This window comes from Lonchura striata, chromosome 13 (genome assembly GCF_050655825.1).
Source record: "Lonchura striata isolate lonStrDom1 chromosome 13, ASM5065582v1, whole genome shotgun sequence".
Taxonomy (NCBI): Eukaryota; Metazoa; Chordata; class Aves; order Passeriformes; family Estrildidae; genus Lonchura; species Lonchura striata.
The window spans coordinates 5,005,913-5,027,999 of NC_140715.1; the positions used below are offsets into that span (position 1 = coordinate 5,005,913).

Genomic DNA, 22,087 nt, shown 5'->3' on the forward strand with positions numbered 1-22,087 from the left:
TAGCTCATTTTAGAGATTTAAGTTTTTAGCTTTCAAAGTAAGGTCTGTAAAACAGTATGAAATAATTTATAGCAGGAAACTAAGATGCTTATATCCCACTGTAAAAAAAGCCACTTGTTTCCATAAGCAGAACCAAAGATAAGTGGCAGCATATTTCACATATTTTGTTTTTCATTACTCTGGTGAAAACTAGCTTGACTTTCTACAAATAAGCAGAACTTAATTATTTGTGCTATGCATATACTATATTACCATTTGTTTTCTTAGAAACTTGCTTATAATTACCTCCTAAATATACAACAATAACATTTTGTCAAAGTTGAATAAACAATTGAAAAAAAACAACCAATTCACATGTTACACTGCAAAATATTGATGACTCAGTAAATCTGTTACTTCTGACACTTTAGAAGACCCCAAATATTTGCTAGGATTATAGAACTGCCAGAAGTGTTGTAGACAGATGTGTCATAGCCCACCCCAAGAGGGTGTCCCCAGACACAGAACATGATCCAGACCGTTTTGGCAGCAAACAGCCCTGCTCCAATGCAATGACTGCTCACAGGCCACTTCCCTCAGCTCCAGGAGGTGTGGCTCCACATCCACACTACCAACCTGACTTACCAGTTAGTCTAGTATGGAGTAAGTGGCTGGCACTGGTTACTGCCACCACACTTGAATATTAAGCTAGAGAACATTAAAAAAATAAATCCCAAAGAGGGAAATCTGAAAAACGGATTCAGATCCGATCATCTGCACACCCCAAAGCATCCAGCCAATATTCAAACTCTCTTTTGAACACGTCTAAACTCTGATTTTATCACCATGTGCTAAGGAAACTACATGACTGACAAATGCAGACAACATAGATTTCAAGTCAGTGTAATTGAGGTTTTTTTTAGTAAACTACTAGGACTCTTCTTGCAGAAGATACAAGCAAGAGATTGAGGCCTGTCTATCTCCTCACTCCTTCCTCACTCTCTCCTGACACAGTTCAGGAAAAGAGTCACATCCTGGTGAACTCAAACTTCCAAGAGCAGTAGCTGCTTTGTGGGACACAGAGCTCCCATCTCGGCTCCCCTCCCTCCCAGCATCCCAAGGACAGAACCACACCACAGCCCTCTGCTGAGAGGAGGCAGGGACAGAGACCAAAGAGAGCAACTCTGCACCGGGTACATCCCATCTCCATTCAGGCACTACACAGGACTGGCAATAAAGCACTGCTGCTTTTCTCCTGCCCAAACTCTCCCTGCATTCCTTTTGGCTGAGGCTACTCCAAGTACTAATACAAGAAGTACTGAAATCCATATTGAATGGAAATAAGTTTTTAACCAGCAATAATATGTTTCCCATATTGGAATAAGTGAGCAAAGAGTGTTTTATCTTACAGAAGAATCCAGCTTGCATGAAAAATAAAATACAGCAGAAGGAAAATAGAAAGGAGAAGCTGAGTCAATAAAAACTATATCCAGAAGAAAAAAATCTTAAAAGGAGGATTGCACAAATTGTTTATGGTACAATCATGAAGAATTTACTGACTCCTATGACTACCTCTGACATACATACACAGATATATATAAATATGTAGTCAACTTGAGAGATTGAGGAGAACCCTGGCCAATTTTAATACTTCACAAAAGAAAACTGGTATGTTTTTGTCTCAAGCCTTCCCACTCCCCATCCCCTCTGAAGGAAGGTTAAAATCATCTTTGCCAAAGAGCTCCAGAAGTAGAGCTTTCATAGCTGGTAAGGTAACATAGCCATCCGATACCTAAAGGCAGCAATTTGAGTGTTATGACAATAAGACCATTCTTCACAGCAAAATCCATCTGGAAAACAGCTAAAAAATATGAAGCTGATACATTTAACACACTATCAAAGCATGGAAGTTAATTTGACTAAGAGCAGGATTAGACTAGACTTTTTTCTAATCTAAAAGCCTACTAGAATTGAAAAAAATATTTAAATCATGCAAAATCTCAGAGACATATATTATTAATAATTCAATTACATGCACTCAATTGAGTTTATCCAATTTACTCAAAAGCACAACAAATCTGTATGTTTCACATACCATATATTCCTTCCCACTCTGAATCTTTAGATGGTGAAGAAAGAAAATGAATAAGTCATTGTAATATGCCAATGTCTCAAAAGGCACAAGCTTTCCAGTTAACAAGACAGTGGTGATTTCAGTGGCAGGGCTGCTTTGATCTCTAAAGAAACACCTACAATGAAGCCTGTTCAAACTGTCCTAGTGAAAACTGTTTCCCTTATTTATGGTCTGTATACCATGCCCATATAACACCAAGTATTTTAGATCAAATTATGGTGAAAAGCCTTTCTTGGTTTACAATTAGTTACAATAACCTGACTCAGGTAAGATTTTGGCCATGTTGAAGGAGGCTAAACACACTTCAAATTTGATATTGCAACATTTTTACCATAAAGTTACATCTTTGCTCAAATTCCAGCAATCCTCTTTGATTCCTCCACAAAAAGACCCTGCTTCTCTTTATTTCATAACACCAATACAGATCTAGATGTGCATTTGCTGTATTCCACAAGCACAGAGGCAATAAATAAAACAACCATGAACCTTGCAGACCCCCACTTCTATAGTTTCAAGTGGAGCTTGGACAACCCTTCAGACATTAAGTTTCTAATGCCCACCTTTATTTAAATCACAGCTTAGTTACTCAACAGCCCTAAGAAAAGAAATCTCAAGTTCACACATGAATCTTATTCATCATAAATATGAGTCAAAGAATATGATCCAAGAATTTCTCTAACCCAGTATTTGACACTTTCTGAGGATTCCCTCAGATGCAGGATGAAAGCAAGCTGTGCCTCTCTGGCACTGTTCTTCTAGACCACAGCTCACTCTCTGATAACCCCTGTTGTTAGTGAATAATGAATGGGTTAGATCACATAGCATGAAAAAAAAAACAAAAAACAAACAGGTTTGGTTGGTCAATAGGTTGGCAAGTGACTAAATAGAAATGTACATATACAAAGGAAAACACACACTTCCACAATTGCTGAATCTACTCTAACCTTTCAGTTTATCCTAAAGCAGATAGATTTTATCTGGGCTCATTCATATTATGATTTGTGTTCTTTATTTCCACTATGCAGATGATCACTTCCACTTTTTGCCTTTCCCAGTTCCAAAATACATAACCTATTCCCCCCACCACCACCCTACCAGCTTTTCCAAAGAGCATTATCAGGCCCTCATGCCTGAATGAACTATTGAAATTCACAGGTATTAACAGACACATTATTAGAACTCAATTTCTCTTTCACCATTTACACTACAATTAATCCCTCAAAATCTCAAAAACACCAAAACATTTGAGAGGGTCTCCAGCCAGCTTTAATACTGTATTTCATCAGAAAAGGACAACTCCGCTCCCTGTTTGAACATAAGAATGGACTATTCACATGTTTCATTAAACAAACCTTTGGCTCAACATCCTCACTCTCAAAATATTTTCCTCACAAGCCTCTTTGCAAACAATAGTGGGAGTCCTGAAGAACTCACTGCTTACAGAATTACTCCCTGTGTAGATACAGGAACATCATGTCCTCCAAAGGCAGCTGAAGTTTCTTTACCACTTTCTTCTGCATCTTTTTTTTTTTTTTTTTGGATGCTTCATTGTCAGTGTTTCAACATTCAGACTGAGAAGGAACACACTTAAAATCTCTGCTGGAAGGGACACAGGCACTCAAGCTATTTCCTCAAGTCAAAAAGCAGTTCAGTAACACTCTATGTCACTTCCCAGAAAACTCAGCCAAACCATGCTGAAACACTATCAACAGGGTATTTTAACTGCAGGGATTAACATTTTGACATTTCACAACTTTCTGCAGAAATCTGTGTTTTCAGTGCAGAATACACCAAATGGGCATCCAGGATTTTTATTTGGCCATGTGCCTGAACCAACACCTTTCTCTATCCTCAAAAAGAACCTGCAGAAAGAGACTGCACAACACAAACAAGTTATTTCCCCTTCCTGATGCTGATACAAGTTGGGAACAGAAAATGAAACGGGTTTAACCTGTTGGAATTTTTCCACTTTGCCCTTTCACCAGCACACATTGAGGACCCACAAAAAACCCACCAAGAAGAACAAGAGCTCTCAACACTCTAACCATTCACTTCCAGTAGCAAAGAGCTCTCATCTCCACTATCAACTACTGCCCCTAAAACGGCATTTAATAGACTGCCCTTCTGAAGATCCACACAAGAATCATGACTCTTCAGAGCTGAAGTATTATTTAAGAAATCAACAGTACCCTAATTAACAGTGGAGCGAGTTTCTAGTGCAGGACTCCACTCTCAGAATACTAATAATCTGTTAATTACAGCTTGAAAAATAGAAACATACTCCAAGCAGGGTGGTTCTCATTCCATAGGTTATTTTACCTATAAATCCCTTCTCTGCTAATAGGAGTTAAACTGAAGGAAGATACACAAGACTTGGTTTGTTTAGGTTAAAACTTGCCAAACAGCATGATTCAGTTGTTTTAATTTATCTTTAGTTTCTGAAGGTGGAAATAACTGATATTTACAGCAGTCTCCTGGTCTTGATCATAGAACTATTGTAGAACTATAGAACTACTGAATAAAAATTGTAGAACTATTTTTTGTGAAATAATACAAACATTGACAGTTGTTTAAAGGTAGTTGTTCATTAATAAAATTCCTGTTCTTTCACAGAATAAAGTATAGTTGTCTAAACTGAAGCTAATCAGGCAGGTTTTTAGAGAAAAACAAGACCTCTGTGTTTGTGTGCACATGGGTATGTACATGTGTGTAATTGCTATTATGCCAAAGGGGCATGAGACACAACCCTCTTGCTAGAAATTTGGCTTAAGGCTCTCACCTTCAACATCCACAGTCCTTGAAACAGAATAAGTAAGTCAAACAAGCAAGTGAGAAAATATCCAGCACTCTCATGGTGGGTAAAAACAACCTATAGAACATTTTCAAGCAGTTCAAACAACCTCCGGCTTCTACACTCTACTGTGCAGCAGCTCTCAAATCAAGACAGCTACTTACAAACAAAACAACTCTTATAAATCATACAGTACACAATAGTTGAAAACCACTTATACACAAGTACTTTGAAGAACAATATCCCATGTGGCTGCAGTTGCTAGAACTTACCTTCCAGAACTAATAAACAACATGTCCATGTGAGATCTGAGCATTAAAGGATTCAAGAAGAATGAACAAAACTAGTTTTGCAAGTCATACTCATTAAGATCCTAATGACACAGCCACAAACGTGGCACGTGAGAAACCCCAAGAAATCCAAGATACTGAACACAAGACTGATTTTCTTCCAGGTTGTAAGGTGGAATCAACCTTACACAGGGGGATCATCACAACCATGGCCAAGCTATGCCTGGAAACTATAGACAAGGCTTTAAATGTGTTTGAGCCATAGTTCTACCATCTACTTCTCCAAGCTATTTTTAATGCTGAGGGCTGAACTGAGACTAAAAGAACAACAGAAATCACTTGCTTTTCCCAAACTGCAAAAGAATACAAAGGCCCAACACTAGTATACCATGATGGAAGCCTAGAAGATCACTTAGGGTTATAAAGGGTATTTCCAAACAAACCAGGCAGATGAGTCCAGTGAAGATATTTGAACATCTCCCCAAACCACTAACTTCTTTTTCAATCACTGTCAAATTATGGCTTTTATTAATGAACTACCAAATTCACAGCATCCTCTTTAGGTTAGCCTGATGTTTTTAGTATTCCAGTCCACAGTGGGAAGGGCAAGTAGAGTTAACTAGAGAACTTCCCCCAGAGTATTTTCACTCTCTTGATCTCACACATTGATTAAGTGGCATTAATTTTGTCCAGTCTTTTTAGAGAGGAAGATGAAATCCCTAAACAAAGGCACTCCTTTTTTTATTTGCTCTTCTTTCCAGATTCTTTCTGCTCTGCTCATGTACTTGGGAAAACCAACACAAGGAAACCTCAGCTAAAAAACAAATTATCTAATCCTTGGGACAAATACCCAACTACTGCTTAGAAATCTGAAGACAGCATTCTCACAGGTGCTACAAGCAGCAAAGGTACCTCCTGGATATGTCAAATACTGTGAGATCCCTGTAAGCACTGCAGCCCCAGCACTGCCCCGTAACACCAGCCAGATCCCACCTGCAATTTATAAAGCCAGAAATAGGCTTTGGGACACAGCAGCCAGGTACATGAGAGGAACTGATCTGCATTTTTAAAAGTGCTCAAAAAGGGAGTAAATTATTCAAATTCCCTTAGTGCATGTAGTATCCCAGGAACAGCCTGTTTCCCTCACAAAATGATGTTTGGTCTTCAAGAGTTACAGCAGACAGACTGCTCCAACTTCCTGCTGACAAAACCTGTGCTGTGTTCCAAGCTGGGTTTTTTTCAAATCCAAAATGCAAGGAAAACCCAAATCCCTGCCCCTTTTGCTTCCCTAGAATAAAATTCTCCTTTAAGACTGTACACAGCTTAGCATCTATACACCTTCAATAAACGTTATTTAATGTAGCTCCTTAAGTATTCCAAAGTAAGGTCTGAAAACTCCAATTTCAGCACACCACAAGTCTGAGCATACACCTGTGATGATCAAATGTGCTTTGTTTCAAAGCAGGGATTTTATATCTTTTTGTCCTTGGAATTTTGAAACTAACAAATAATTTCCAAATCCATTACAAACACCCCAATCACATATTGTCAGAGGATTTGAATTAGTCAAGCTTTCACTCTTAAGCTAATAAATGCAGAAGCAACTATGTTTATCAGGCCTTGTTCCTGAAACTGGAATATTTCATATGTTTTTTCCAACAGTGATACCTCAGAACTACAGAATGCAAAATTGCTTTTGTGAAAGTTAAAACAAAGAAAAAAACAAAGAAAAAAATCTGTAAATTTCTAGAGTAATGAATTAATAATTATATATTGACCAAAGCAGCAAGAAAAAAAAGTCATGTAATCTCAGGTCAATGAAATATCACTTAATTCAAGTTAGTTTTTCTAACTCTGTATGTACAGAAAGAATGGACTAAGCAAGCTGCAACACTTGTAGGAGTTATGAGCTTCTTTTCCATGTTCTGCTCATCATGGGAATTTCCAGACTCCTGAACATTTCACCAAAATTTATTTGCTGCCAGATGTGTGTACAAGTCAGGTTCAGAAAAAGAACTACACAAGGAAAGTACCTGCTGCCTCCAGTAAGGCTTCTAGTCTTGCTTGTGTTTCTGGATCCACAGTTCTCAAGTCCGCACCTTCTGCAGCACTCGATAAGAATAACTCCGATGTGGTTTTAAGTACTGGGTTATCAAGATCTTCTTGGTCCAAAATAAATGATTCAACCTGTTTGCCAAGTTAGAAAAAACAATTTTACCATTTTTGAAGCTTTAAAGCAAATCTTAAATATTACCCCAAAAAAATCCCATAAAAATAATCTAACTGTACTATCATAATTGTGTTTTAGCTGCCAAGAACATAGAACAAAACTACAAAAAAACATCTGGTCAACTCACTGAAGAGGTAGTTAAAATCACAAAAGACAAAAACCTTGCATAAAAAAGAATATTCAAAAATTTACAATTTAAAACACCTTAAATACAGCAAGGTCAACTCAGATAAAATACTGAGTAAGTGTTATGCATGTTTGCACAGTTAACCACCCAAGCAGACAGTTAACCACCCAAGCAAGAAGCTGTAACATCTTTGTCACCAGAAGCTCATCTATCATGTTATTAATAAAAGCCACCAGTAATGAATTTGGTACATCTGGACCTATTGAGTGCCAGAGAAAGATGGAATGTTTTCCTGAGATGCCTTTCATTTTTACTTTAAAAGTAATTTCAAGGGAGGTAGCACAAAGATTTTGTTTGTTTTGAGCAGGAACACAAGAGTTGAGCAAAACTCAACACCAAAACATCTGTTTCCAAGCTGGCACTCGGCATTTCCCCAGTCTGCTCTGCTTTCTGGACAAGAACAGATCTGCAGAACGATTAAGCAGGCAGGTATTCCAACCGAGCAGCAATAATGCTGTCCCACCAGTGCCCCACATGACCTCCAAACACAAGCCCATGGAATTACTCAACATAACACACTGCAGTTTTATGACAGCTTGCCAGAGTAAACAAGGAGGATACCTGACTCACACTCTAAAGAGAGCAGAGCTACATTTCAGAATCTCCCAAGCTCAGATATAATTCCCTCTATTTTCAGTAATATTTTAAGACAAAAACACTATTTCATAATTAGATATTGTCTGTTATCTGTACCAACACTACTGGTGCCTTAGATTTGTCACAGAAATGAGACATTCCTGTTACTCAGCTGCTGCTGCCCTCTCCCACTTCATACCCCAGTCTCATCTTCCTTTCTCAGTTTTCCCCAAAATACTTCCCCCTATTTTTCTCACCTCAGCAGAAAACTACCATCTTGTTTCCCCTGGAAAGGGAAAATTTATATTTTAAAAAAATCAAATCAGGCCATCTGCAGATTCATTAAGTGCTCCATTGTGTGAACAACGTTAACAGGATCTGGGAGCAGCACAGAGCACTGCTATTCAAAAGCAACTTGGATTCGTTCACTTCTTCCCCTTTTTGATATGTAAATGGCTGTAACACTATCCCCTGGTGTCCAAGCCAGCCCCGTGCACCAGGGAAACGCTAACATTGGAATATAATGGCAATCAGGGAGCAAGCATGACATGACTTTTTAGGAACACTAAACATGAGGCTCACATCTCAGTGGGTATCTGTGATACCAGCCAGCTAACAGATAGTAGATCTTGTATGCCAGACACAAATATTAAAGGTAAGGAAGCAGGCTCTGATTTGGTGCTCAGAGAAGTAAGATTTATAGGTTAGTCCAAGCAACAGTCCTAAAATAAGAAACTGTCATTGCAAGAAAGAGTTGAACACTAAACAAGCAGAAAAGTAGTAACCTAAACCAATGATACATATTTTTACTACAAAGAAGAGCTATTTACAACTCACAGCAAAATGCAACCCTACAGTAAGAGCCCCCTCAGCAGAACTCTAATTCCAGGTTAGTCCACAGCCAGCTTAAGGACTCCCGGCTTTCATGAGTTCTGATGCAAAACTGGCTTCTGGGAAGATTCACCCTTACCTATCCGAGTACGTCAGGGTTTTTAATTTTTTCCCACAAGATTACACAAGACATGAAAATGACAAAAATATTATTCCTATTGCAACATGTCTGTGTGATCTGGTGAAGGGTAGAAATTCCCACTCTGTGTACATGACCATTCATTATATACAGCTGAGAACTAGATACAAGAAATTGTATTAGATTCTTATGGACATTTTTCTTTGTCAACTATACCACTAGATTTAACAGCAGTCCTCCCTTTTGAGGACATACCAAAAGGAGTAAAAATGTTACCTCCCACTGAAGCAACTGCACTTGAGAACAACAAACACTGCAGAAACACTCAGTGGCTCCTGGCAAGCCTTAGGGTTCAGCCTTGGGAAGAGCCAGGCAATCCTCAGCCAAGGGAAGCACAGCAGCCTTGCAGCAACCTGCCAGAAGCTGTCCTGCTGCAAATTCTAAACCTTCATGGTTTTGACATTTTGGGAAAGATATGGACCATTTTCTTCCTGACTGCTGCCAGCACAAGCTCACTGGGATATATTTACTGGATTTTACAAGCAACAATCCACCTCTCAAGCCTAAATCAGTGTTAATTCACCATTCACAAATATTCAGCTTGCAAGGAACCTCTGTCCCCCCAACAGGGAATGCATTTTGCTTACAGGATCCTCTAAATAAGTCTGTCTTTTCAATAATGATTGTGCAAACACTACTAATTGGAGTAAATTACACACACAGTTTTTACTTAAGAATACAAGTTCGGTAGTACTGGTGCCGTCTGCTCTTTTCACCACTCTTATTAACTCTTCTTGCCTTTCAGCTCTCCTTTACACCAGCAAAAATGTACTTCCAGAGACCTTGCTCAATTAAAATCTCTCAAAAGTTCTTGCATCATATACAATACTTTCATCATAATTTTATATCATAGGAAGGCAGATGCTTTCATTATTACTGCAAAAGTTGAGCATTAATTTTTAGGTTTTATTTTGCTTTTTAGTAAGAGCTTAATAACATACCTACAATACAAATATAACTTGAGTGTGAAAATACTGAAAATACATATGCAGAATTTTAAAATAGCTGCACTACTGCCAGTCTCCCAGAATAAACTTCAATATATTTTCAAGTCAGAATGTCTGACATTTCTGTAAATCAATGCAGGTTCTCACACACTAAGACAAAGCTAGAGAGAACGAACACTTAGATATCTTATCTCTAATAGCAGAGTGAGAAATTACCTAATTGATCAGCTGTCTCTTGCGAATGGAAGTGACCCACAATAATCACATATCATAATAATTTTTTTTGAAAAAACAAACTACTGCAAATATATCAAATCTGGCTTTTTAAACAAAAATAAACTCCATTAAAAATCAAAACAAGCAAGTAAAAAAATCCAAGCATATTTCATATTAGCATTCCTGGAAAACATAATTCACTGCTCATGTGGCAAAATTTAGGCACTCTGCTCTATCCTAATCAGATCTGCAGCAAAAGTGATAGAGTAACCAGTCACTGTGCTATTTTTGGATTATTTTGCGAGCTGCTTTGGGCAGTTAATAAGCATCTTACTTGGGAAGGCTCATTAGGAACACATGGATTCCAGATATTATTCTAACTGCCAGAACAATTTCACCTTCCCAGTCAAAACCCAAGAAGCTGCACAGGACTCGAGGGCAGGGCGGCACCACACCTGCGTCCCCTGCTCCTCCACAGCAACCATGGACCTCGCCTGAAGTCCTGCCAAGGACTGCAGCAGCCTTGCAGCTCTGCAGATCCAGTTACACCCCTGCTGCCTCCCTCCAGAGCAGCTACATTGCAGCCATGTGGCCTTAACTCCATCAATGTTTATGTGGTAGCACCAGGACTGAGCTTACTGCAGCTCAGGGGGATGCAGAGGGGCTTTGCAGGCACCAAAGTCCCCACTAACACTGGTCGTCCTGGTGAGATGGACATGATGTGCAGGGTTACAACACATTTCTAATATTAAATCTAAACTGATCTTCCTTATGTTGCACTACTGCAAAGTACTTTTCCCAGAATAGCCTGGACCTGCTCACAAATAGCCTGCTCCTCACAGGCTACAGAGGATGGAAAAGCTTCCTGGGTAGCTCTAGGTAGCACTGATCTCCTCCTGGCAGGCAAGGGCAGCAGCAGAGACAACTCCTTCTACCTTCTCCTTCCACTTCTGCCACACTAGTGCTCTTGGAAAGACTGTCTTTACAAAAAGTACTGATAGGAAAGAGAAAGGTGCTGTTAAATTATTTCCTTGAACTTGTATTTTCCAGGAACCCCTTAAGCTATGAGCTCTTCTTTGGGGATAACAACACTCATTGCTCTGTTGGTGAAGTATTTATAAATAATAAGAACCCAAGCTCTTCACTGAGACTCCTAAACTCCTATTTTTTATTCAAATAAATGACTGCCTGAATTTCTCTTTTGTGTTAGGAAGCCATTCCTAATTACTTCTATAATTCCATTTGGACATTTTCACTCCATAATTAGTAGCATGTGCAATGCTGCATTAGGAGAAATGCAACAGAGAAAGTTCTTGTGGATTTTTCAGAAAAAAAAACAACCTCTAACAGTTTATGTTGTCTTGTCCTTTATTAAACTGAATGCCAATATTGGATTAATACTTGCAATCCTGCCATAAAATTTTTGGGGAATAGTGACAGGACATACCACTAAGTCTGGAAATCAGTTTGTATTTCAAATTTAACACCAAACCCCTCTAAATTCCACATATAAAGGATGCCAACTATTAAAACTATCAAAAATAATAATTCCAAGGAGAAAGTAAAGGACTTTGTCCCTGACATGTCACTCTTAGATGCTCCCTGCAACAATTAAGTAAACCACTACTCCCTTGGTGTGGACACCAAAAAGCCTGGTTTTGATTTACCAGAGGATGAACTTTTCAACACTTTTCCCCTGCCAGCCTAGCCAAACATTTTTGCACCTGCTTAAGGTACCTTCCTGCACAACCATTTCAGTTTCAAGAAGAGAAAAAACCACACACTAATGTGTGTGGGTATTTTCACAAAACCTTTCAGTGGGGTCTCAGGACACTGTCCTTTCTTGGCACTTTAAATCTACAGAAAGAAAATAAACACTTCAGGGAAGTACTCTAGAGTCAGTACCTAGAAACAACATAGAATCAATGGGAACATCAATTCAGACATAATTAATGATATAAAACTGTATCTACTGTTTGGCTAGAGCTGTAATTTCTGAAGGCAGTTTCTTCCATTAAAAAATAAAAGTTCCAGCCCAAGAAGACAAAGCCATCAGGAGCAGTGAATCACCAAGAGAGCACTACCCTGCACTGTGGATGCTGTGATTACACAGTACCCTGCCAGCCTGGGGGTACAGGGTGCTCAAGGACATCACCACCTCAATGGGGAGCATACAGAACCTGGAGCATCCTTTCCAGTCACTGCTCACCTTGTGACAGGTCAGGCAGTGGTCAGACACTTTCATAGGTCACTTTAACACATCAGAAAGGGAGAAAACTCAGGGGAAGGAACAAATAATTTTCTACCACTTTATGAATTTCATGGACTTAAAAAGGGCTCTGTCAAGCTGGAAAATCATTCTTCTGGGAACAGAAAGGCATTAGATCATGTCAGCTCCCTGTGAGGCCATAAACATGACCATGGCTCCACCTTTAAGTGGAGCTGTCACTGCTCAGCACCTGCAGCAGCAGGTCTGTAGGCAGGGCATTAGATTGGGAGGGTGGGGAGAGAAGGGGTGCAAATCTGTTTAGCTCTGATTGCAGTAGGAAGCTGACTGACTGGAGGCAGGATTACCTAAAGAAGAGCCTTTATTCCCATAGATATTAAGCAATTACCAGCTAGTGAAATAAGCAGCTATAGGATCTGGGTTGTGACGAGCTCATTTCAGAGCACAGGTTCATGTTGCAGATGCTGCTATAGATACAGTGTAAATACAGGTGGACACAACCCCGTGATTTGCTGCTGCAGGAAATGAAAGGCCCTCACACAGAGTGTAGGCCATGAGTCCAACATCCCTACACACAATGCAATGTTCTTGATGTGTTAGCACACCAGCTGCCTAAAATGATGGGAGAGACAGCAGGCAGTGAGCAAGGACTGACATCTTTATGGCTATTTCACCACAGGGTCTCAAGCCTGGCACCCCAAGTCACCAGTCAGTTCTCAAAATTACAACTGTTATCTGAAACATGCAGATAAAACAATAAATCAGAATGAATGTTTTATACTGCTACTCTTCCTTTCCAGAGATTCCTGATCCTGGTTTTCAATTTTCTTGCACTCACACTGAACCATAAGCAAACATTCCTGGACAAGCAGCTGTCAAATGGTTCATGTCACTTTAACCACTTACCTGAATTCTCTCTTAAGTAGACAACTGACACTATGCCATTTAAGTAGTTCTGAATACTACAAACAACATCCTATCACAAGCCTCTGGAAAGAGCTGTCCGATCGATGGCTCTTCCAGAAATAAGAACATTACAATTTATTTGTATTTAAGCTCTGTTTCACAACAATAAGCAACATGATTGCACCCTCTTAACCCTCACAGAATTAAGGCACAGAACACACAGGCTGACTCCTCTAGGTACAAGAAACTGGCAACGTTACAAAGTTTCTCTGTATAGCAGAAAACAAAGATTTACTCATCTCAGTAACTACTGAAATAATCCAAAGAACTGTTAAAACCAGACATATTCAATGTCTAATAAACAAAAATAATTATGACTATATTTTCCCCATGTACAAAACAATCTTTTGCAGCAAGGCGCTGTCACGTACAGAACTGGAACTGACAACTGAAGCTTATTCAAAATTCACATCAATCCCAGTAAATCAAGTGCCAATTCTTGACTTTATACCAAAGAAAACCTTTGAAAGGAGACCAGGAAACTTGACTAAAATAAGCACCACTTGCACTAAGCACTCCTTATTTTCACGTATTCCATCTCAGTCCACTCTAAATCATGTTTTCAGTGCACTATCTTCCCCACGGGCTCTAGGATTCCCTCCTCAACTGTTTTTTTTATCTAATATTCCCACAGAAAGAGCCCCTCTTCTTTCCTCACCTCAAGCCAAGAAACAGCTGGCGTAATTCAGTATTTGATCTATAAGAATATAAAACACAACTGTTGCATGAATTTAGCCATGACTTTCCTTGCTCAAGTATTAAATCCCAGGCATTAAACCAAAGTGAAGGCAACTTTTAAGGCAGAAGATGAATAGATGCATTTGTTTGCCGATGTAAAAGCTCACACCCAACCAAGACAGGAAGCATTCTAAGCCATCTTCTTGGAAATGACCTTTTAAGATCTCTTTTCAATCCAAGGGGACAGTGCCTAAATAGAAAAGAAATCATAGAAGTGGATCTTGAATACAATACTAATTCAATAATCTGTTTCCAGGCCAACCTATACATTTCGGACAGAGGAATCTCAACATTTAAAGCGACTAATTAAGTTATCTAGAGGCTTATAGCGAACTGAAAATAATCCTGGGCTTTCTGACCCTCTCGGATCCTAAGTTAGTGGCAGCTATTCTTTTCAAGGCCTGGATAAACAGGTCTGTGCACGCTGTCCTACTGCCAAAGTAGCAGAAACCCCAATGCAACTCCTGAGACATCACTTAGTCATTTCAAAGAAACTATCAAAGAGCCCTGGCTAAGCTATGCTCCACTGAAAATTCAAGATATAGCAGTACAAGGGCTTAAAAATGTAACTATTTTATAAAAACAATTAAAAGAGATACATTTATCTAAGCTGTTGGGTTTATCCTAAGAAATCCTAAATGCCAAACATCCACATGAGACTCCCTTTCTCCCTGGCTCCTTTTCAGGCTGTGCAGGAGCACATACTCCAAAGAGTTGATGCTCAGAAGTCACCATGACCAAGGATCAGTTTGGGAGCAGATCATTCAGCCCCAAATGCTGATCTCCCCTCCTGCCTTGGTTTGACTGACTTACTACCTACCTGCCATGTGACACTATTGGTTTAATTCATGATTTTGGGAAGGGGAGAGTTCAACAGGTTTAGGGATTTTCCTAAAAGAAAATCTTAGTTAATTAGTAATCCCTATGTTTTACTGAATGCAAGGGAGAATAACTTAGGGACCTAGCTAAAACCTAATGCTAATACACGAACTGTTAAAAACACACGAGATGACTTTCTGTTGGCCCATTGTCCAGCAGGCAATAAAACATCCTCTTTTTCTTTTATTAGGGAGTATTTTCTTCCTGCAGGGTGGGTATGCAGGAAGGTACCTTTGGAAAGCTCTCCTGGCCAGAAGGGCCAGCCACACTTGTCTCTTCTCGGCTACCACCAGCATTTGGACAAACACTTCATCAGAATTCAACCAGGAGTAACCCCTGTCAGTCTACAGCACTCTTCCTTACACATTCCAGGAGCTTTGGAAGAGCTAAAGATGAAAATAATTTTGAAAAAAAAAAAAAATCTCAACTCCTCTTGAAAGCAAAGGACCAAAGTGAATAAGGGGTCTCATCTCACAAAAACCAGGAAAGAAGTAACAGGATCAGCACAGGACTAATTATTTTATTTATGTTTTATCATAGTAAGTGTTTTCTATCTGCACTTCAGCAGAAGATAAACAACAACGCAAAAAAGGAGAAAATCTTCTTATATTTTATAAAATTTCTAAACAATCAACATTACATAAGGAAAAAAATTCTTAAGTAATGAGTTGCAAGAGTCAAATGCATTTCCATAAATTTCACTTGCTCAGCATTCCTCAAAAACATATGCAAAATAAAACCTCTGCACTTTCACAATAAAAAGGGAGAACTACTTGTTGAGGAAAAAACCCTCAAATTATCTGTATTCTATTACAATACATATCTGTGTATATTACGAACTACAGCATACCATCCTAACTAAATTAACCCCTAAATCCAAATATTCATTCACCTGCACCTCACTTTGTCAGAGGCAATATAGGTTTCTAGCATAAAGGTTGCAACCTTGTTACTGCAGTCTGTTGTTACAAAAAAGATATTTGTATCATTTCAGTTTATCATCGACCAAGGTCACTTGAGGTACCAGCAAGAAAGTTTCTATTTGAGACAACCTCTGAGGCCAGGCACTGTTCAAAAACCTCCTAAAATTATTTAAGTACTTGCACAAATCACTGATTTCTGAGGTTTGTTTACAGTACCTCATTCCAGCAGAAGGCCATTCCCACTAGGAAGATAAGGTTTACATGAAGCCTTTGGTTGGGGTTTGCATGGCACATGGGCTGCTGCTAGGAAGAAAGCATCTGCAGGAGACAAATGAAAACACCCTGCTGAAGGGGAGGCTTCAGAGCTTCACTTGAACAGTGCCACAGAGAGTCCTCAAACAAGATGCAGGAGTTATTTTTCTTGCTTCATGAAGCTTTTAGTGGGAAAGAAACCTATGGTTCCTTTTCCCATATAAGTCAAGACTTGCCTCTTAAATCCAAGAATCACTTTTATTCCAATAATAGCTTAATACCTTAGAGGAATCTTCATATAAGTTACAAGAACTCAAAATTACCTACTAAGATTGAAACTCTGCAGCCTCCTCACCTGCAGGGTCTGAGCCCCAGCTGTGGACTCCAACAAACAGCCCAGTTCAGTCCTGGAGCTGCTCCCAGTTATGAAGGCCAGGCCACATGTGTGCACAGAAAAAGGAGTGCCTATGTATTCCCCTTCCCTCCACACTGACCCTTCTGTCAAGTGAATGCTGCAGGGATGGCTTGAGCTCTGAGCAGAGGACAATGTCCTCATGGCACCATCCAGCTGTCCCTACAGCTGGATTTCAGCATCCTCCAAGCCAAGGAAAGGAGACAAAAGACCTCCCCAATATCAAGCCAACAGGGGAGCAGCTGGCTAGCCCCAATTTAAATCAGAACACAAGAACGCATGATTCAGCATTAATGCTCAAACAAACCCTTCCCACCCCCCACCAGACTGTAACTAGTTGACTGGTGAAACCTATGTGCAAATTTGTACCTAAATATAGATGTTCTGCTAAATTTGGCAAATCTCTCCTTACCAAGGGGTTGCACTGCATATTTATGTAATTATACAGTAGTATTTCACATCTTTACTTTCTACACCTATCATTAGAAAACAGTTGCTGACATTTATTTTAGGTCATGTACTCAATTGGGTCAAGCTGCACTAAAGGGAGACCCAAGTTCTGCAAGAAATCTTAGAAATTAGTTCACTGTAAAATGTTATTGAATAGGATAAATCATACTGCTTGTATGGTTATTATACATGCATGCAGAAACACTGCTTGTTCCTGGTTACCACAGGCCAGACTTGCAAAGTTACTGAGATACCTACCATGATTTTTCTGGAAGTTAGATGCCTAATCAGACTGGGAATAAAGGAAAACCCTACTAACCAGCACTCTGCATCCTGAAAAGTCACCTCAACTCTTTTGGAAACCTGAACATGTTATCCCTAAATGTTTACTGAATAATTCCTGGAAGAAAATTTTACTTTTTTTTTCCCTATATCTTACCTCCTCCACTTTGAAAGAGCTTAACAAAAGAAAAACATCAACTGCTAAACTGAAATCTACATTTTTCAGAGAAAAGGCTTTTCTACTTAATACTATCTACCTGAATTGCATCCACTTTTTGAATTTCTAGCCCTTATAGTAAAGAAAATGCTGCTGTTTACACTGTTTCTAATACAATGAGAATTAAAGTGTCTAAGCATTGTGTTAACCTCAGAAGTCAAAAGATGCATTGTGCACACCATCTACAAAGCAGATACATGTTAGGAGGGTTCAACAATGCAGCAATGACTTTAATAGACAACATTGCTAATCTGAAACAAACTAGGTATTTACTCTGAATTTCAAACCAAGTTCAAAAATTAAGAGATCTCAGATTGCAGGGAGGGGGGGCCCCAGACAAAATCTCCAGGTACTGAATTGCTCTGGAGTGCATGCCATTCAACTATTCATCCTACTCCTTGTAGGAGGTATGTTATGTCTGATTTTTAATTATGCTTTATGTAAATATCCCCAGAGGCTTATGCAATAGGTACAAGCTTAAGTAAGGCAAGCTGGTGGAGGCAGCTCAGGAGAGGGAAGCAGAGAGCTGAGCTGACTCCATAGCCAAGGGCTGGGTGAGCTCCAGTTGTCACTGAAGGCCTCCAAAGCCCTGAATTACAGAATAGGACAGATTTGCTACATTTGTACATTCACTGCCAAAAGCCACTTACTGAACCAAGCTCCCAGATCCCCTGGTACTTCTGTCGGCACCGCCAGCTTCTGCTCCTTGATTTACAACAGCTCAGCAAACTGTCCCCGAGCACTAACACAGCCACATTTATCACCTGCCTCCACTCCTGCCTGCCACACTTTGCTGCTGGGAGGGTTTTTGATGAGGACCTGCACTTTCTGTGGCCATCAAAGACCCCATGGACATGCACTAATCAGCAGTGCCCTCTCAGCACACCTTCACCTTGACCTACAGCACTCACAGCCAGGGTGGAGGAGGAGGCTGTTTAATGCCTGTGCCTTTGGCACCACTGTAAGTGCCAGCAAAATTCACAAGGACTGGTAATAATACACTTAAAGTCACACCAAAAATCTCACTCTAAACAAATTGCAGGCTGTGTTCACACCCTGATCAAGCTTACAAGGCAACTAAGCAACTATTTGCACTGAGGTCAAAACCACCTCATTTCTCAGGCTGCAGCCAGCGGTGAAGTTTCTCTGAGCACCCAGGAGATCCACAGCAGGCAGCTTCACACAGGAGTAGCACAAACCTCCCGGCCTCATCCCTCCATGCCCAAAGACGTGCTTCAGCTTGCAATTGTTTCTATTTGCATGGGATAATTTTAACTGGTAATTCTAGAAAATATTCTTCACAGCTGCATTCAAATTTTACCTTGTGGACCTAATACAACTCATCTGTACAGGATCCACTTTAGTCCTTGGCTTCTCAACCAAGAGCCTGGTCACTGAGCTAGGAAACCAGAAAGCTTTGATTTTCCCCCATTTCTGTGAGCCAGGATAAATGGGGCACACCCTCTTCACCTGTAAAATGGGAACACTACTCTCCTCTGTAAAGTACTTGGAGAGCTAAGAAATGCAATTTATTTTCAAAAAGGTTAGGTTAAAATATATTCCTCTTTTCATTCTCTAGATAAATGCTTCATTATACTTCTTGTCCTGCACTTCCCTGATGATTTTCTTTTTTAACCAATTTACCATTTTGACCAGTCCAATTATTTTAGCATATTAAACTCAGACTAATACATGGATATAAAACCTAAATACCACTGCAGCCACAGAACAGAATCTACAGAATATTGTACCATAATTTTTATGGCTTCAAAAGTAGAGAGAAGAGAACAGATCAAGGCAACATGGCAAAAACTAATATTTTTTATTTTTGTTTCATTTTTAATTCTCCCTTTTTAGTTCTCACTAATTCCACCCACTGGTATACTCCCAAATCAGTGACTCATGGCACAAGACCACAGTCCAAACAGTGACTGACTGGCTTCTCAAAGCAGCACTGTTCAAGAATTGCACTGCTCCATCCCTGCACCTTAACTGCCTTTTCTTTGCTCAAAAAAGAAAACAAAACAAAGAGAGACACCCACCACTAACAACAGGTGCTTCCTTAGCTCTCAAAAAAAAAACCCAAAAAAACAAACCCAAAAAAACCTGAAGAAAAAAACAATTTCCCCCTTGGTCCTCCCAGCCATGCAGCCCAGCCTAGGCACATTCTTCCAAGGTAATTCTCCACAACCAGAAACACAAGACAGGAGAACTCCCCAGGCAATTGCAGCTTTGAGATTAGCCCACCTCCTCTCTGTGTGTGCTGAAAATCTTCAAATATTTCAATTCCAATTAATTTCTTCTATTCTTTATTTTAAATAATGAACTTTTCCCCAGGTTTTTCAAACAAATCATTAAACTTTAAGAGCTGTTTGGGAACCTTTATTTTTTTGACCTCGATGGCAACCTCCCAGACACATTATTTATAATAGGCTGTCTTTCTTAATACTTGCTATTAGTCAAAAGAGTGCTTAGTAAACATCCTAGCTATCCAATCTTTACATCCCTTAAATAATGGGGTGGGTTCAAAAGGGATAAGCTTTCAAAGTAGGACTCTGCTCACCTTGTAAAGAGCCACAAGCACCCTGATATAGCCCACTTCCCATCATTTTCCAGCTACTGCTTTGGATCTTCAAAGATACTTTAAAATGTGACATAAAAGACCTCCTAGAGAGCAGACACTCATTGATTATCTGTGTCCTACTCTATCTATGGTAGGTATTCCAGCTCCCCCAAACAGGTATGTCCTGGAACAACTAATTCCATATGGACTGAACATGGATATCCAGGACATCAACCACACAAGGAATGTTCACATACAAGTGCTCATCTGCCTGACCATTAGATTTTGAGTTTAGTTAAATGTCCTGCTGCCAGCACCACTTCCAATGTAGCTTAGGTGGTCATGAGCAAAATGCAAATATAGATCTGCAACAGTTTAATCGCTTTTTTTATTCAAATAAGACCTGGCTCAGGTTTCAGGAGGGCTGGACAAAAGATGGTCATCAATACAAGGCAAAAAATTTAGCCACAGGAGGATGAGTGCAGGCTTCCCTCCTTTAATCTCTCCAGAAGGAACAAGGACACATCCTAAGTACACTAGCTCGGCCTCCAAATTAAAAATTGTATGTATCACCTTGGCTATTTTCTTCCTCCTGCAGAAGCCCAAAGGAACTGTGAAAAGCCTGCAAGCAGTAAGTAGCCACTTTCTCCTGCTTCCCACTAAAACTCTCTAAGGGCTGTGATCCAGCTGGGATCCCATCTTTTGCTAAGAGACTACTAAGGAAAGAAGATTCACCCTTTGGTGTGGCAATGACAGATAAAAGCCCTCATTTACCTTCTCTCCCTAGGCTACATAAAGCAGCATTAAATGCCAGTTTACAGGTCCAACAACGCTCCATTTGGGTAGGGATAAGGCCCCCGATCCTCCTCCACACCCTCCCTTTAAACCTTTCCGTAGGTTTGGAAGATCAAAGGAAGACACCTCGACTACCCTCTTCCATTTTGTTGGGTAAGAAATATTTCTATTGCATAAATGCGTGTGCGTATAGCTATATCTACAGAAATCTATCCGTGTCAGGGAACCCCGAGCTCTGGGCAGCAATAGTGGGGCTGCCGGCTTCACTTTGTTCTCCGTCGGGTGCAGGATCTCGCCTCCCGCTCCGAACCTGCTGCCAGCTGGAAGCGGCTCCGTGAGGTCAGGACACAGCCTCACCCCGCTCCGCTCCGCGGCGCGCAGAGGGCCCGGCCGCCCCCGGCCGTTCCGCGGGGCCGCCGGGAGGCGCGGCGGGGCGAGACCCCCGCGCTCGCTGCCTCCGCCCCGGCCGCGGGCCGCGCTGCCGTGCGGGGCCGCCGGGACCCGCCCATGGCGGCGGGAGGCCCGGGACAAGCGGGTGCGGTGCGGCCGGCGCGGCGAGCGGGAGGGCGGGCGGGCCCCGGCCGGGCCTGTCAGGAAGCGGCGGAGGGGAAGGAGGGCGGGCCGGGATCGCTCACCTCGGACACCTCGTCCTCGTCGCTGCCGGAGCCGCCGCCGCCCCCGCTCCGCAGCACGGCGGCCGCCAGCTTGAAGTCGAGGGCGGCCTCAGCGGCCGCGGGCGCGCCGGGCCCTCCCGGCCCGCCGGGCCCGGCCTCCCCGAAGAGGCGCACGGCCCGCAGGCCCAGCGGGGAGGGCCCGGCCGCGGCGGGCGGCTCGGCAGCGGCGGGCGGCGCGCGGGGCGCGACCGAGTCGATCTCCTCGTCGGCGGCAGCGGCGGCGGTGCCGTCCGTGAGCATCGCGCTGGTCCGGGCCCGGCCGTCTCCGTCCCCTCACGGCACCGCGGCAGCGCCACTAACTTCTCACACCCTACCCGGCCGCGGCCGCC

At 41.2% G+C, this 22,087-nt stretch overlaps 1 protein-coding gene across 22 annotated transcripts in view; it reads right to left on the minus strand.

Moving 5' to 3' along the window:
* Positions 1-22,013, minus strand: part of ANKHD1 (ankyrin repeat and KH domain containing 1) — a 98,560-nt gene extending 76,547 nt beyond the window's left edge. For 21 of the 22 annotated variants that reach the window (XM_085590960.1, XM_085590950.1, XM_085590956.1 and 18 more), the window contains exons 1-2: positions 21,720-22,013; positions 7,228-7,381 (exon numbers count right to left, since the gene is read on the minus strand). In XM_085590960.1, coding sequence (XP_085447086.1) covers positions 7,228-7,381; positions 21,720-21,998 — 433 coding nt within the window. In that variant the 5' untranslated portion in view covers positions 21,999-22,013. Of the gene's footprint in view, positions 1-7,227; positions 7,382-8,444; positions 21,490-21,719 lie in introns of those variants that run through there. The other variant, XM_085590959.1, reaches the window with a different exon arrangement.
* Positions 22,014-22,087: the final 74 nt, after the last annotated feature.